General features: G+C 53.3%; 7 protein-coding genes across 7 annotated transcripts; 3 read left to right on the top strand and 4 right to left on the bottom strand.

Annotated features, from left to right (window-relative positions):
* Nucleotides 1–175: 175 nt before the first annotated feature.
* K452DRAFT_286135 (uncharacterized protein) lies at nucleotides 176–1,873 on the top strand. Its single transcript, XM_033540237.1, has 4 exons — nucleotides 176–265; nucleotides 453–727; nucleotides 835–1,347; nucleotides 1,408–1,873. The coding sequence occupies exons 1-4, from the start codon at nucleotides 230–232 to the stop codon at nucleotides 1,535–1,537; spliced, it is 954 nt and encodes a 317-aa protein (XP_033399017.1). The 5' UTR covers nucleotides 176–229; the 3' UTR covers nucleotides 1,538–1,873.
* A 303-nt stretch (nucleotides 1,874–2,176) lies between these two features.
* K452DRAFT_286133 (uncharacterized protein) lies at nucleotides 2,177–3,261 on the bottom strand. The gene is made up of 4 exons (XM_033540236.1): nucleotides 3,211–3,261; nucleotides 2,930–3,143; nucleotides 2,576–2,763; nucleotides 2,177–2,508 (listed from the first exon to the last, which is right to left on the bottom strand). The coding sequence occupies exons 1-4, from the start codon at nucleotides 3,211–3,213 to the stop codon at nucleotides 2,350–2,352; spliced, it is 564 nt and encodes a 187-aa protein (XP_033399016.1). The 5' UTR covers nucleotides 3,214–3,261; the 3' UTR covers nucleotides 2,177–2,349.
* Nucleotides 3,262–3,473: 212 nt separating this feature from the next.
* K452DRAFT_307454 (uncharacterized protein) lies at nucleotides 3,474–4,902 on the top strand (the record flags this gene model as incomplete). The annotated part of the gene is made up of 5 exons (XM_033543069.1): nucleotides 3,474–3,576; nucleotides 3,856–3,984; nucleotides 4,043–4,300; nucleotides 4,355–4,447; nucleotides 4,502–4,902. The coding sequence occupies 5 exons, from the start codon at nucleotides 3,474–3,476 to the stop codon at nucleotides 4,900–4,902; spliced, it is 984 nt and encodes a 327-aa protein (XP_033399015.1).
* Nucleotides 4,903–5,610: 708 nt separating this feature from the next.
* K452DRAFT_297058 (uncharacterized protein) lies at nucleotides 5,611–7,404 on the bottom strand (the record flags this gene model as incomplete). Its single annotated transcript, XM_033541982.1, has 1 exon — nucleotides 5,611–7,404. The coding sequence occupies one exon, from the start codon at nucleotides 7,402–7,404 to the stop codon at nucleotides 5,611–5,613; it is 1,794 nt and encodes a 597-aa protein (XP_033399014.1).
* Nucleotides 7,405–8,853: 1,449 nt separating this feature from the next.
* Nucleotides 8,854–9,749, top strand: K452DRAFT_286130 (uncharacterized protein). Its single transcript, XM_033540235.1, has 2 exons — nucleotides 8,854–9,122; nucleotides 9,224–9,749. Exon 2 carries the CDS (start codon nucleotides 9,245–9,247, stop codon nucleotides 9,614–9,616), a length of 372 nt encoding a protein of 123 aa, XP_033399013.1. The 5' UTR covers nucleotides 8,854–9,122; nucleotides 9,224–9,244; the 3' UTR covers nucleotides 9,617–9,749.
* A 1,285-nt stretch (nucleotides 9,750–11,034) lies between these two features.
* K452DRAFT_297057 (uncharacterized protein) lies at nucleotides 11,035–11,523 on the bottom strand (the record flags this gene model as incomplete). The annotated part of the gene is made up of 1 exon (XM_033541981.1): nucleotides 11,035–11,523. One exon carries the CDS (start codon nucleotides 11,521–11,523, stop codon nucleotides 11,035–11,037), a length of 489 nt encoding a protein of 162 aa, XP_033399012.1.
* Nucleotides 11,524–12,299: 776 nt separating this feature from the next.
* On the bottom strand, nucleotides 12,300–12,884 carry K452DRAFT_325889 (uncharacterized protein; the record flags this gene model as incomplete). The annotated part of the gene is made up of 3 exons (XM_033544813.1): nucleotides 12,300–12,597; nucleotides 12,655–12,820; nucleotides 12,881–12,884. The coding sequence occupies 3 exons, from the start codon at nucleotides 12,882–12,884 to the stop codon at nucleotides 12,300–12,302; spliced, it is 468 nt and encodes a 155-aa protein (XP_033399011.1).
* Between the last annotated feature and the right edge of the window lie 369 nt (nucleotides 12,885–13,253).

Below are 13,253 nucleotides of genomic sequence, written 5' to 3'. Positions count from 1 at the left end.
GCCCGACGACTTGACCAGCGCCTGCCTCAAGCATCGTGAATGTGAGCGGGTCGCAAAACGGGCCTTTGAAAATTCAGCCTTGGGAGGCGCATTGCGTCAGAGCTAAGGCTCCCCCGTGCTCATTCATTTACCCGGTGGGCGACTGCGCCTGGACGCTCAGGATATCGCATCGCATCGCTATCATACCATAACCGCAACACCCCAGATTTAGGAGCTGTCACACCACGAAATGGGTTTGGAAGTGATATACGTTTGCAGGCATGGCGTAAGTCAATTCCGTCAAGGCTCAGATCCAGATCCGGAGGTCCCCTGCATACATCCATAGGTCGTCGCAGTGCGGCGCCTTACCCCGCCATGCCCCCAGGACACCGGATATTCACCCTACCCCTTTAAACAGTCGCGTGGCCTGTACCCTAGCCGTAGTCGCTAACCAGCAAATCCTCACCATGTAGTTCCGCATGAACTGGGTCGTGAACCCAGATACGGGCGAATACAAGTCGAGCGCCGTCTCCAAGACACCCACCGGTATCCCGTCAGACCCCGCGCTGGCCGCGTATGGCGAACAACAGGCGGCAGAACTCGCGGGAGAGATCATGACGCTTGACCCCCCGGTCGACTTGATGTACTCGAGCCCGTTCTACAGATGTCTGCAGACACTGAAGCCGACCGTGGAGAAACTGAACGCTGAGGGAAAGAGTGGAAAGATACGGGTTGAGAATGGCCTCGGGTAAGTTCCCGCTCAGAGCCCGCGCGCTCTCACCTAGCGACTATGAATGAGTCTGGAAAGAAGAGGGACAGCTGGGCCATTGAAGGAAAATGCTGACAGGCGCACAGCGAGTTCTACGGCCTCGCCCGCTTCGACCACCCCTCTCCGGCGCCCCTCGAGGAATTGCACACCCACTTCCCTGGCAAGCTAGATGCTTCATACGCGCCGCTCCTGATCCCCTCCAACAACGGCGAGTCGATTCCCGACCTGCACGACCGCATCGCGTACACGCTGCACCGGATGATCGAGGCCTGCGACGCGGACCCGAACGGCCCCAAGTCGCTGCTGATCTGCACGCACGCGGCGAGCATGATCGCAATCGGGCGCGCGCTGACGGGGCGCATGCCACCGGACGAGGGCGAGGAGGACTTCAAGTGCTTCACGTGCGCGCTGAGCCGTTTCGAGCGCCGCACTGGCGACAGGCGCACCACGGAGAAGGTCGAGGTCGAGGACTGGGATTACAGCAAACCGCATGACATTCCGCGCGTTGATTGGCGCAAGGGCAAGGGCGTCGGAGGCGGCTGGGATTGCACTGTCAACGGGAACTGCAACTTCCTTACCAACGGCGAGGAGAGAGGATGGTGAGTTGTTGCGCGAATGGCTTGCCTCTGGTTGCCGTGGATGCTGACTGTAAACTGCAGGAAATTCTCCGGCGATGAGGCTTTCTTGACTGATCCTAATGCCTTCAACGACAAGCTCAACACGGGCGTGCCTATTCCGTCGACGAGCTCGGGCGCAGATCACTCGAGCGCAGATCCTTCGAAATTGTAAAGCATGTCCAGCAGTTCGGAGGTTGGACCACTAGGAGTACAGAGGAATGGGGACGGAAGATCGTGGGTGGCAGAAATTGGAGCAACAGAATTTGCACCTGTGATACCTTGACTAAACCGTAGAATTATAGACCTGGATGGCGTAGAGGAAACATCCAACTCACTCGATAGCCAACAAGCGCTGGATCGACTGTGCATGTACATATATATCTTGAAAGTTCAGCAGCCATGTGTCGATCTGCATCGTGGGTGCAGCTATCAGTAGGAGGATGGACAAAGCACGACTGCCGGTAATTTGCACAGTGATGGACAGTAGGCGACGATTAGATGGGCATCGTGTGCAGGTCTTACGAATGCAGCAATGGAACTTTTTAATGGATATCGACATTTTCTCGTGCATGTACGTACCAATTACCTTAAGTGGGTTCAAGTAGGTACATCATGTGCGCAGACGTGGGCATGTCCACAGAAATGAAGTCATTCATAGGATTAAGATGCTGTTCGCATTGCTGCTTGCTATCCATAGGCTGTGCATTCTTATGATCTCGAACCAAGCCGTGCGTCCCAAAAGCATCACTTCACCGAAGCATTTCACCCCGCACAGCAAATGGTCAAAGCGCATTCGGTCGGATCGATGACTTTTGGCAACATGATATCGTAGAGACCTGTATTGAGGAAAAAGTACGCAGTTGTCGCCACGCATCCATCCGACCTCGAAGCAAGCCCCTTTGAAACACCGGGAAAGGTCCCAACACTAAGCCCATTTTTCCGTCCCCGAACCGACGCTCACCCAACCGCTTCAATGCTCATCGCTTAAGCGGCGGTGATGGCCTGGCGGACGCGGGCACCACGCTGCCTCGAGTTCAACCTAGCCTGCTCGCGGTTGACGGTCTCGGGGGACTTCTGAACAACCTCCTCGCCCTCGGTGAGGATCATCTCGATGTGGCAGGGGTTGGACATGTAGGGGTTGATCTGCGCGATTGTTAGTGAATCCAGTTCCGGAGCATCACACGGGTCCATCGCCGAGGTGTAAACATACGCGACCGTGCGCACGGTAAGTGCGTCTCCGCTGCTTGGGGGCCTGGTTGACCTGGATGTGCTTGACGACGAGGTTGGAGGTGTCGAGACCCTTGGTGTCGGCGTTGGCCTCGGCGTTCTTGAGAAGGTCGAGGAGGAACTCGGCGGACTTGACGGGCCAGCGGGCCTTGGAGACACCGAACTGCTTGCCTATGGTTCGTAGCGTCTCAGCGATTTTGCCCAATTGTCAAAGATAGCACCACGTGCGCGACGAATGACGATCCATCCAGCCCAACAGCCCTCATCCCCATTCAATCCCATGACGAGTGAATCCACCGTGTTTCGTTTCTTCATCGGAAAGGGTGGTGCGACTCACCCTGAGCGCAGCGACCAGTGCTGCCGGCGTACCGCCTCATGGGGACGGCCTCGGCCTTCTCAGTGACATTCTGGAGGTACTTGACGGCACGCTCCAGCTTCCAGCCGTTGATGGCCTGGGCGGTCTCGCGGGTGTTCTTGAAGGAAACACGGAGGTAGGAGCCGCGAGCGCGCGCCGACTTGGCGGGTTCGATGTGGGTGGCAGCGTAGCGGACCTGCGGGGGGAAAAGAAACGGGTGTCAGCGATCGCGCAGACAGCGGGCGCAGGTACAGGCTTCATACCATCTTGGCGGTGGTTTTGTCGATAGGTCCTGACGGTGTCGGGTGGTGTCGTCTCGCTGGTCGTCGTCGGTGTTGGTGCTTTGATTTTTTCGATACCGTCGTGGGCCCGCTAGCGTGGCTCGCTTAGTACCGCCTTCCTAAGCTTGCCGCGCCTGCTCTGAGAAATTCTAAGATTTTGCCCGACCCAAAAGAACGCCAACTTTTCTCGCTGCGCACCACCTTCGAGCCGATTCGACGAATTCATCCAACTCTACAATCTCGAAATGGCCTTCACTCCTAGGGGCGGACGCGGCGGCGGCGGCGGCATGCGTGGCGGTGGTGGCATGCGTGGTGGTCGCGGCGGCGGAGGTCGCGGCGGTGGAAGAGGTGAATAAAAGACTCCACTATCCCCAGAACCGTTGCGACGTGCTGGTCGCATCCTCTTCGAGAGCCGTTGAGGTGGTTGGATGCTTCCTTGTCCTTTCTCGCCTACCTGGAGCTGTCACCATTGGTGGAGCCCGGGCTTGCGGACAGGAAGAGAAAAATATTCATCACTGCACCGAGCTCCAATGACCCTCACTTCGCGGTCATGGGATGCGACCTTTACGCGCATAAGTCCCTGAGATAGAGCTTGACAGAATTCAACAAGTTGCTAACGGACGATAGGTGGTTTCGGTGGTCCTCCTGGCAGAGGTGGCGCTCGCGGTGGTGCCCGCGGTGGTGCTCGTGGCGGCCGTGGTGCTCCCCGCGGTGGTGCTGGTGGCCGTGGCGGTCGCGGTGGCGGTGGTGCGAGGGGTGAGTCCTGATACTCGAGCTATACGCAAAATGTGACATTATATTAACAGTCCTGCAGGTGGCCAGAGGGTCATCATCGAGCCCCACAGGCACGCTGGTGTCTTCGTTGCTCGCGGCAAGGAGGATCTTCTTGTTACCAAGAACTTGACTCCTGGTGAGGCCGTCTACGGCGAGAAGCGCATCCAGGTGCCTACTGGCGGTGCTGAGAACGGCACTGGCGCCAACGGCGAGGCTGCTCCCGCAACCACCACCGAATACAGAGTCTGGAACCCCTTCAGATCGAAGTTGGCTGCTGGTATCCTCGGTGGCATGGAGAGTAAGGACACTCCAATCGAACAGAGTGATTGAGCAACGGCTGATGATACTCTAGACATCCACATGGGTCCTGGCAAGAAGGTCCTTTACCTCGGTGCTGCTTCCGGTACCTCCGTCTCTCACGTTGCTGATATCGTCGGACCCACTGGTAAGTTTCATTTGCACCTAGCTTGAAAAGAGTAGGATATTAAACAAAGGCTAGGTACCGTCTACGCTGTTGAGTTCTCCCACAGGTCTGGCCGTGACCTTGTCAACATGGCCACTCACCGCACGAACGTCATTCCCATTGTCGAGGACGCCCGTCACCCGCTCAAGTACCGTATGCTCGTCGGCATGGTCGACTGCATCTTCGCCGACGTTGCCCAGCCTGACCAGGCCCGTATTGTCGGTATGAACGCCCACCTTTTCCTGAAGCAGGATGGTGGTGTTGTTATCTCCGTCAAGGCCAACTGTATCGACTCGACCGCTGCGCCCGAGGCCGTTTTCGCCCGTGAAGTCCAGAAGATGCGTGAGGAGCGCATCAAGCCTAAGGAGCAGCTTACCCTTGAGCCCTTCGAGAGAGATCACGCTATGGTCGTTGGTATCTACCAGCGCAACCAGTAAACGCATCTGCATATATAGCGTGCATCTTATTTTGGACTTGGGTTTGTTTTGTTTAATGGTTCGCGAGACGTCTCCCCACGGGCAGGCTGTGTGTAAGAGAGCTTCTGGGGCCTGCTCTGCTTTCCGAACTGAGGTGCGTTGAACAGGGGGTCTTTCATCTGCGGTGTACATTCGGCTCTGGGAGTTCAGGGCGTTACAGCGGTTGATGCCGAATGATCTACGTGGCTGTCTCTTATTATCACAAAAAGCCGTTTTTCTTCCACTACTCTCCATGCATTTCCTGTGAACTTTGTCATAATGTTCTGAGTACTATTCTAAAGTCAGTGGATCTCCGTGTGGTCTATTTACGATGGTTGGCTACAGATACTCGTATTCAAAAGGAGGTAGTTCGAGGCACAAGTTCGGAAAGGTTGCTTTGCAATTGGCCTGAAGGTTGAGAAAGTGATAAGTTGTTTGGAAGGTAACACAAGGAACGCCAGCTTTTATTTCCTCAACTCAATCCAGTCCTCATCAGTACACGAAAAGAGCATTCGCATGCTGATGTAGACGTCTATGCAGGTATTCAGTCGAAACAATCACTTACTAAACCGCAGGTTCATACCGCATCAACCGCAACCCTATGAGAGGATTCCCTCACTTTTCGCACCCTCTCTCCACCCTTTGCACCACCCCTCGTCATTTACGACAGAACCTTTCCTTATCCTTTTTCTACTCCCCTTTCGCTGGTTCTTTTCCCATCGTTGATCCCTTCGTCGGTCCGGGTTCTTCGTCATGGAGAATGCCGTTTCCCTCGTCAGGGGGAATGGGGTCCTCCTCGCCATGGAAAAGGGTATCTTCACCACTCAATGTATCGACCACCTGCATCCCATCTTCGTACCAGCCGCGGCGGGTGTCAGGCCGTTCATTTAAGGCTTCACGCTGCGTGGTTGAGGCAACGGTTTCTTTAAACTTGCTTTCTTCACTAGCCGTAGCTTTGGAGTTGGATTGAATAGGGCCTCCGTCATCGGTAGATTTGTCGTTCTGTTTGCTTTGCTTGATACCTGGCTGGTCCAATTGTTGGGTGTTTTGCAGCCTGTCCTCCGTGTTTCCGCCTTCGACGTGCTCTGTCGTGGTTGGACTATCAGGCATGTCCTTGGCTCCTGTCTCCGTCGTTGTCTTTGGCTGTTCGCTGCGCGCTTGGGCGGAAGAATGGTCTTTGTTGACTCCGTCGAGATCACACGGTAGCATTGCTTTATCGTTGTAGTCGCCGTTGCGTGTCTCGTCGCTGTTCTTGTTGGTTTCGCGATCAACCTTCTCCGGGTCTTCCTGTTGATCTAGTAGCGGCAGGGACGTTGCGCTTTCCTTTGGTGCGCCGGTCTCGCCTTCCGCCTTCGAGGTCAGCTTTTCTTCATTCTTTGCCCTCTCGTTCTCCTGCTTCTTCCGCTCCTTTTGCCGTTTTCTCTTCTCTTTCTTTTTCTCCTTTCGTTCGTTCTCCTTATCCTCTTTGCGTTCGTCCTCTGTCTCGGCCCTGCTCTCGCCCTCTCCGTTTCCCATCATGTGGTTTGTTTGCTCCTGCACGTCAAGGTTCGATAAATGAAGAGTAGTGATTCTGACGTCCTCAGAGTTACCTTCGTTGCCATCTCGGGAGTGTTTTTCAGGGTGGCTCTCTTTCTGCTTCCGAGTGATGGTGTTAGAGTAGTCACCATCTTCGGCTTCGTCCATCCTGTTCTCATGAGCGTCCGACTTGTGATCAGGGGATTCGTCGGTGCGACTGTGGTTGTCGTCATTCGTACGATTTGTATTGCCTCCGTCTTCAGAATCGGACATCCCGTAAAGTTCATCGTATTCGTCCCTGTGAGAAACTTCGTCGTTGTCCTCATGGCCAGGCACTCCATGCGGCTTCTTCTCCTCTTCGTCATAGGAAAGCTCTTCGACTCCATCCGTCGTGTCGTGGGTATCCTCGTCCGCACTGTCGGGCGTCTCGCGTAGTTCCGTTTCCTCGTCGCTTTCTGCAGCTTCATCGTGTTGGTTCTCGAAGATGTCATCAATGTCGGCATCCAAAAGATATCCATTATCAAGGGCACCTCCATCGTCAGGTTTTTCATCAGCTTTTCTGCTCTCTCGGATTCGTCTGTGGTCTTCCTCTATATCCTTCTGCTCTTTGTAATAGCGCTGTAGCCTTTCCTTCACCTCTTTCTCAAGGGCCAGCTTTTTCTGTTTCAGACACATGATCGTTTCGTGGATGGTTTTGATATTGCGTGCGTAGTCATCTTCGCTCTGTGTACCCGATACACTTGTTTGCCATTCGGACAGGAGTTCTTGCTCCCTCTCTTCGAGCGATTTAATATCGTTACAAAGTCCTTCTAATTTGTTACCTATTAAATCGATATCTTGTTGGCATTTAGACTCAAGTTCCTTGAGCTGGTCCTCCATCTGGGTAGTCTCTTGATCCCAACCCCTAAGCCTCTCATCTATCTTAGATACTGGACTAAGTGGGCGAGCAGAAACGTCAGAGTCGGACATCTTGTCAAACCTATCAACTGTGGCACTGGTCGGGCCTGGGTGTTGAAAATTGCTACACTCATGGCATTACCGAGTGACTTCACTTTTATATACAAGGCCATGGCTCCTCTAGAAGTACAGGAAGTGTTTGCTAACAACAATTGCATGAGACAAGCAGCAAGCTTTGTTCTAGCTAGACATATATAAGCCTGATCGGGAACGGGCATGAGTCCTTTCAAAGACTGTGTTGTCTCTTATGTAAATGCAAGACACTCGACGGGATCGTGCAGGAAAGTCGAATAAAAGATATCCAATCGAAACTTAATGAGGGCACATCAACTGTCCCTGTTTTTATACCCCCTGCAGTGAAGCCCAAAGTTAACACCCTCCTCTTTTGCTCCAGCTGGTTCTTTATTCTCTGTTTGACGGTTGGTTATTTTCTGTTAGACTAGCCCAGGGATGCTGTTCTTGAATCCTCGTGGATAAACATGGGCACCCATTTACATATATAAAAGACTTATACCATTATTACGGGGCTTACGTTCATATAGTTGTTTTGCTGAGACCTATGTGGTTATACGGAGGATTCTATTTGTTTCCTCGTTCTTCTTCCTTAACAAACAGGCTGCCTTTGGAGTTTAGATTTTGTACTCACTTCCTGGGTCACTGAACCGTTATTGCACATCTAAAAATAGGCAATGACAGTCATTAGAGAACTATATACGCGCAGACGAATGGAGTGCTTTCCTACAAGCAAGTTTGGTTGGTGACAAATCAAACGGAGATCTTATAAGGAGATATGAAGGAGCAAACAACTCGACAGTTGTCACCCTCACGGGGATCTTGCTTGGTCGTACGGATCTTTTTCCAGCATCAAATAACTGACAGGTATTCTCATTTGCGTGTCCGTCGACAAAATACCCGGTTTGTTTAGCAATTAGATCTGAGAAGCATAAGGGTCGTATGTGGAGCCACGCCAGGCTGAAATTCGTACAATCAACAAAGAAAGCACCAGAGACAGTTCCTACCGCTCGGATGGAAATTAAACGTCCGACAAAGCTACCTGTTTGAGGCTGGGTTTGTGTGGCAGCATTCTAAAAGTCCAAGTCTGCATGGAAAATGTAGACGTTTATACCATAGCAAAGCCATAGCAGACTTTCCGGGATAACAGTTAAGGGGAGAGTATTGCAGAAGCCATTCTGATACCCCAGAAGCTGTTTCCCAAAGCCCGTTATCTAGATAATGTAAGCACAGCTAGGAATAACTAAATGTATAGTGGAATGAAAACATACAAACGCCAGTAATCCCATACAGGAGGTGGAACTTTTTTGTAAGAGGTTTCTGAGTTACCTTGCATGGTAATTACGGAGGTTCCAATGTTGCTGTCCAAATCGAGATCGACAATTTTCCCACAGGGGTGGTTCCCTGCAGCAGTGAAGATCTTATAACGTTACTATACTATTGCAGATTTGCCTATGCCAAGTCTAATTGAGCGGCCAGCTCATCAGGATGTACCTGTAGATAGCATTCCCCTTTACAAGGAGCCGCCCTGATGGTGGCGCTTTTTTCACGGTCTCCTGGGTGATCATGATGATATCAGCAACTTACTTGTTGAGTGGTCAGTCATTTCTAGGGTTCAGACTGTGCCAATGTTGCGATCTTCAATCTCTGTGACTGTGAAGATATTTCCCCTTCTTCTGTGCTGACGATGTGCCTTTGAACCGTAATGAGAGGAGACCCTAGTGTACAAGCCAATTACATTAGCAATGATGAAAAAATCTAAGATCATTGTTTGGTGGTCGCAAATCAGTAAATCCGCGCGTATACGACAGTGACTCACAATAGAATAATGAGATAAGCAATGTCTAGTCTGTCTGAAACTCAGACAAGCACTGTGATGTCCTTATGCGTTTGCAGGCATTACCCAATCTACAGCACGCAGCATGATGATTTGGAATGCCAGTGCATTGCCGGACTACCAGTGTTGAGTTACTGTCTGACCGAGACAAATATCATTGTTTCCGTTGACGGTAATTCGGAATACACACCGAATTGGCGAAACGGGATGACTTGTATTACGTTCATCCTTGCTCTTTTGTCGTTTGTTCCTTTTTGGGTCAATTTTTCCATTGTTCTTCGGTTTTTTTGTGTTCCATCTACCAGAGGTCGAGATCTCTTTGTAAAGTTCGCATCACATCCTCCCTTGTTTACACTCCCCGGACGATACGTGTAGATCCACGAGTACCAGTTCGATGAGGAGGTTCTCTTCGTGACTGGAGATCTGTGAGAGCCTAGACTGCAGGAACAATATGGATCGGAGCCTGGTGGATATGGTCCGGACTTTTTTCGACGACACGATATTGATTCCTCTCACATGCTTCTGGATCAGGCCACTTCTCCGGTGCCAGGACATGACGTTGTCGGCCTCGACCAAGCCTCAAAGTGTCGTGGTGGTTAGTGAGGTGGAGGTGGGGGAGTGGGGGAGGGGCGGGGCGGGCAGTTGATCATGGTTCTCCGAGCATCCCGGAGTGCTAGATTTAGAAAGTGGATGATTGAGAATAGGTGGTCGCCGAGCACGCGTTGAAGCGGTGAGATGGCTAATGTTAGCCATACGGACGGGAAGCCGCCGGCCACGACAGCGCGTCCACACGTGCTTGGTGTCACCCAACCCGTGTGTGCAGCGATACACCATCGGCTGGCCGACCTGGTTTATCTCCGCGCTCGTCTCCGTGTGGCTGAAATTCTGAAAAAGGCACCCGGGGTGCCTGCAGCTACACCTCCACGACATCCAGTCGTAAGCGAACACGGTTGCACCCACCAACCGCCTTTGCGCGCGCAGCTAGGCTTTTCCGTTGAATCGAGTGCGAATTGCAGAAATTGTTTCTCCTTTGCACCACTCACCTGTCACTTTCTCGGCCTTGCCCGCATTGTCGGATTCACCTACCCTGACCCGGCGGATGCACGGCCAGCGGGTAGCGCATGGCATACGTATCAGAGCTGAGAATAGCCTCATCTCTACCTAGACGCTTGACGCCCTTTCCCCACTGTCCGCTCGTCATTCATGCGAATAAGCACCCGCGCCGCACACCGACTAAGTCGAGATCAGCAAGACATGTTTGTTTGGACAATTGCAGAGGCTAGGCTATGCAAGACGCTTATATTCCTGGCTCGAAGGCCCCATTACCGAGAGCCACGACACGCCGCCTGCAGCATGTACATGCGATGCGGTCCGAACATCGTTGGGTCGTTATTTGATACCTACGTTCCACTATGCCAGCGCACTGGCTGACCCGCGCGGAAAAAAGAAGCATCCCTCCCTGGCTATGCGCCGAAAGCGAGCGAAAGCAAACGAATGGAAAGAACATGCAGAAGCACTATCTTGGTGAATCAATCCCAAGTTCAAGCCGCCAGAGAAATGTACTCGGATATGACAAAGTCCCTCCAATCGTTGCGAGTTTGACTGCGGGCGCCAACGCGAAGCAGAAGTAAAGAATGAAATCCACGATAGCCGTACCCAAATGCCTCTAGGCGTGCAGGAAATATCCATGTCCGGATGATTGGTCCATTCTCAGTGGAGTCGTCGCTCTCAGGCTTCCGGGCCCTCGATCGTGCCATTATCGGTCGTGTCATTATCGGTCTGTGATTCAATCTTCAATCCCACCACTCAGTGCGCTGGACGCGGCCATGCTGCTGGAGTATGCTTAGAACGCCGGCACTGGTCACTTCGAGACCATAGAGGCGCTGCAGAGGCTCGGCGATCATCATCCAGTCCATCCTCTGTACGTCGTAGTACTGGAGAACAATGGTTTCCAGAACGGTGCAGGTGCGCGGAGCTGGTACAGATAGAGGCAGTTGGCGTCGGTAGTGGACCTGTGCCTCAAGGTCCGGGTCGACGTATCGTTGGAGTCGACGGCGTTTGATCATGCCATGGTCCGGGGAGTGGGTTGCCAAGGAGGAGTCCGAGGAACCGCATGTGGAAGGCGACGGGCTAATTGGGACAATCTGGTCGTCTGGTGTGGATGGACGCTCTAGAACGGCAGGCCCAAGAGCATCGACCGGGCTGATGTCGGCGTCTTCTACCCACGACTCCTTGGGCAGCGCGGTCGACGGCCTTAGGAGGCGTGCCACGGCATCAAGCATGGGGGAAAGCGGCCTGAAGATCTGGGATCGGGACCTGAATACATGTCGCCGCGATGCTGATGGCAATTGAGGCATGGCTTATGGGAATGTTTAAAAACTCGAATAAGAAAATTAGAAAAACGGCATTCAGTGAGGGAGGCGGCGTAGCACAAGGGGGGACACCGGATAACCTGATGGAAGGCAAGCTTCATGGGAGCCAGCAGTTACTTATCCTCGACGCATCGTGCGTCGCGCCGTGGAGAGCAGCAGCAGCGTGCCGCGGGGCCGGCATGTGCAGCGGTGCATTGTTGGAGGCGCCCTACAAAGCCAATCAGTAGATCCGGGGTATCGGGGCAGCGGACAGGCCGCAGAGACAGATCAGCTGTTCGTGGAGGCGCACGTTTCGCCGTTGTGGTCCTCGGAGAGCGATGCAGTGTATATTGACGCCGGACCGGGGTGTGACGTGGACCGATTATGCAGCCAGAGGGCAAGCCAACCATGATTCTATTTGAACATTAATGCCTCGCAGTCCCCGGGATATCCAAAACGGCAGAAAGTTCGGTGGAGCGCTCAGTTGAAAGATCCGCACAGGCAGTGACTCGGAAAAGTGAATTTTTGAGAGATACTGCATGTATTCTTGGTACACTCGACCGCCATAGCCGGCCAAACAGCCTCTCATCGTCCGTAGCAACGCAAACCAATCACGATCATAGTTGCCATTTTGCGTAAAGCCATTGTAGACTCCCACCAGAACCCAATGCCCACGCCAGTGCCGTCGCTCCTCATCTGCGAATCGTTTAACCCTTCTTCTTGGAGACACCGACGGTACGGCCTCTCCTGCCAGTGGTCTTGGTGTGCTGGCCACGAACGCGGAGACCCCAGTAGTGACGGAGACCACGGTGAGCGCGGATCTTCTTCAGGCGCTCAAGGTCCTCACGGAGCTTGGAGTCGACGCCGTTGGCGAGAACCTGGCCGTCCTTGCCATCGGTGATGTCGCGTTGCCTGTTAAGGAACCAGGTAGGGATCTTGTACTGGGTGGGGTTCTGGATGATGGTGACGATGCGCTCGAGCTCTTCCGAGGTGAGTTCACCGGCGCTGCAATTTGCATCAGCTTCCTGCCCGCCTGCGCAAATTCCGGTAGTGTGTATTTACCGCTTGTTGAGGTCAACATCGGCCTTCTTGCAGACCAAGTTGGAGTAGCGGCGGCCGACACCCTTGATCTTGGTCAGGGCGTACATAACCTTCTGCTTTCCATCAACGTTGGTGTTGAGGAGACGCAGAATGTACTGGAAGTTGCTCTTCTCTCCGGAGACGAGCGCTGCGAAAATCCGTTAGCATTGATCCCGTATCGCATGTCGGCGGTCGCGGAGCCACATACACATGATGGGCAACTTGTCGTCGTTGGCTGGTCGTCGTCGTGGTTGTCGCTACGTGAGGCGGAGTGTCAAGGGCTTTTTGGAGAGTTGTGGGCGGCGGGTTTTCTTGCCGAAGTTTTGCCTACCGACACCTTGCCGCTTTGGGCGAAATGGCGAGCATTTTGCGGCGACGCCGGACGCGACAGCAGCACTGCGACCGATTAAGGGCTTTGGCTGGATCGCGGTGATCCGGATGCTAGAGTGCAATATGTCGCGAGCCCTGCAGGCAGTTGAAATTGTGGTTGCAGTGCGTTTCCGGGCATGGCAGAAGGAAGTGGTGTCCGCAACGACCACCAAGCCAATCCGCTCTGCATATGCTGCGGGAGGCGCGCATGT

The sequence above is a fragment of the Aplosporella prunicola genome (genome assembly GCF_010093885.1).
Source record: "Aplosporella prunicola CBS 121167 unplaced genomic scaffold K452scaffold_9, whole genome shotgun sequence".
Lineage (NCBI taxonomy): Eukaryota > Fungi > Ascomycota > Dothideomycetes > Botryosphaeriales > Aplosporellaceae > Aplosporella > Aplosporella prunicola.
The sequence above is the reverse complement of the archived record's forward strand: the minus strand, read 5'-3'. Positions and strand labels throughout refer to the sequence as shown.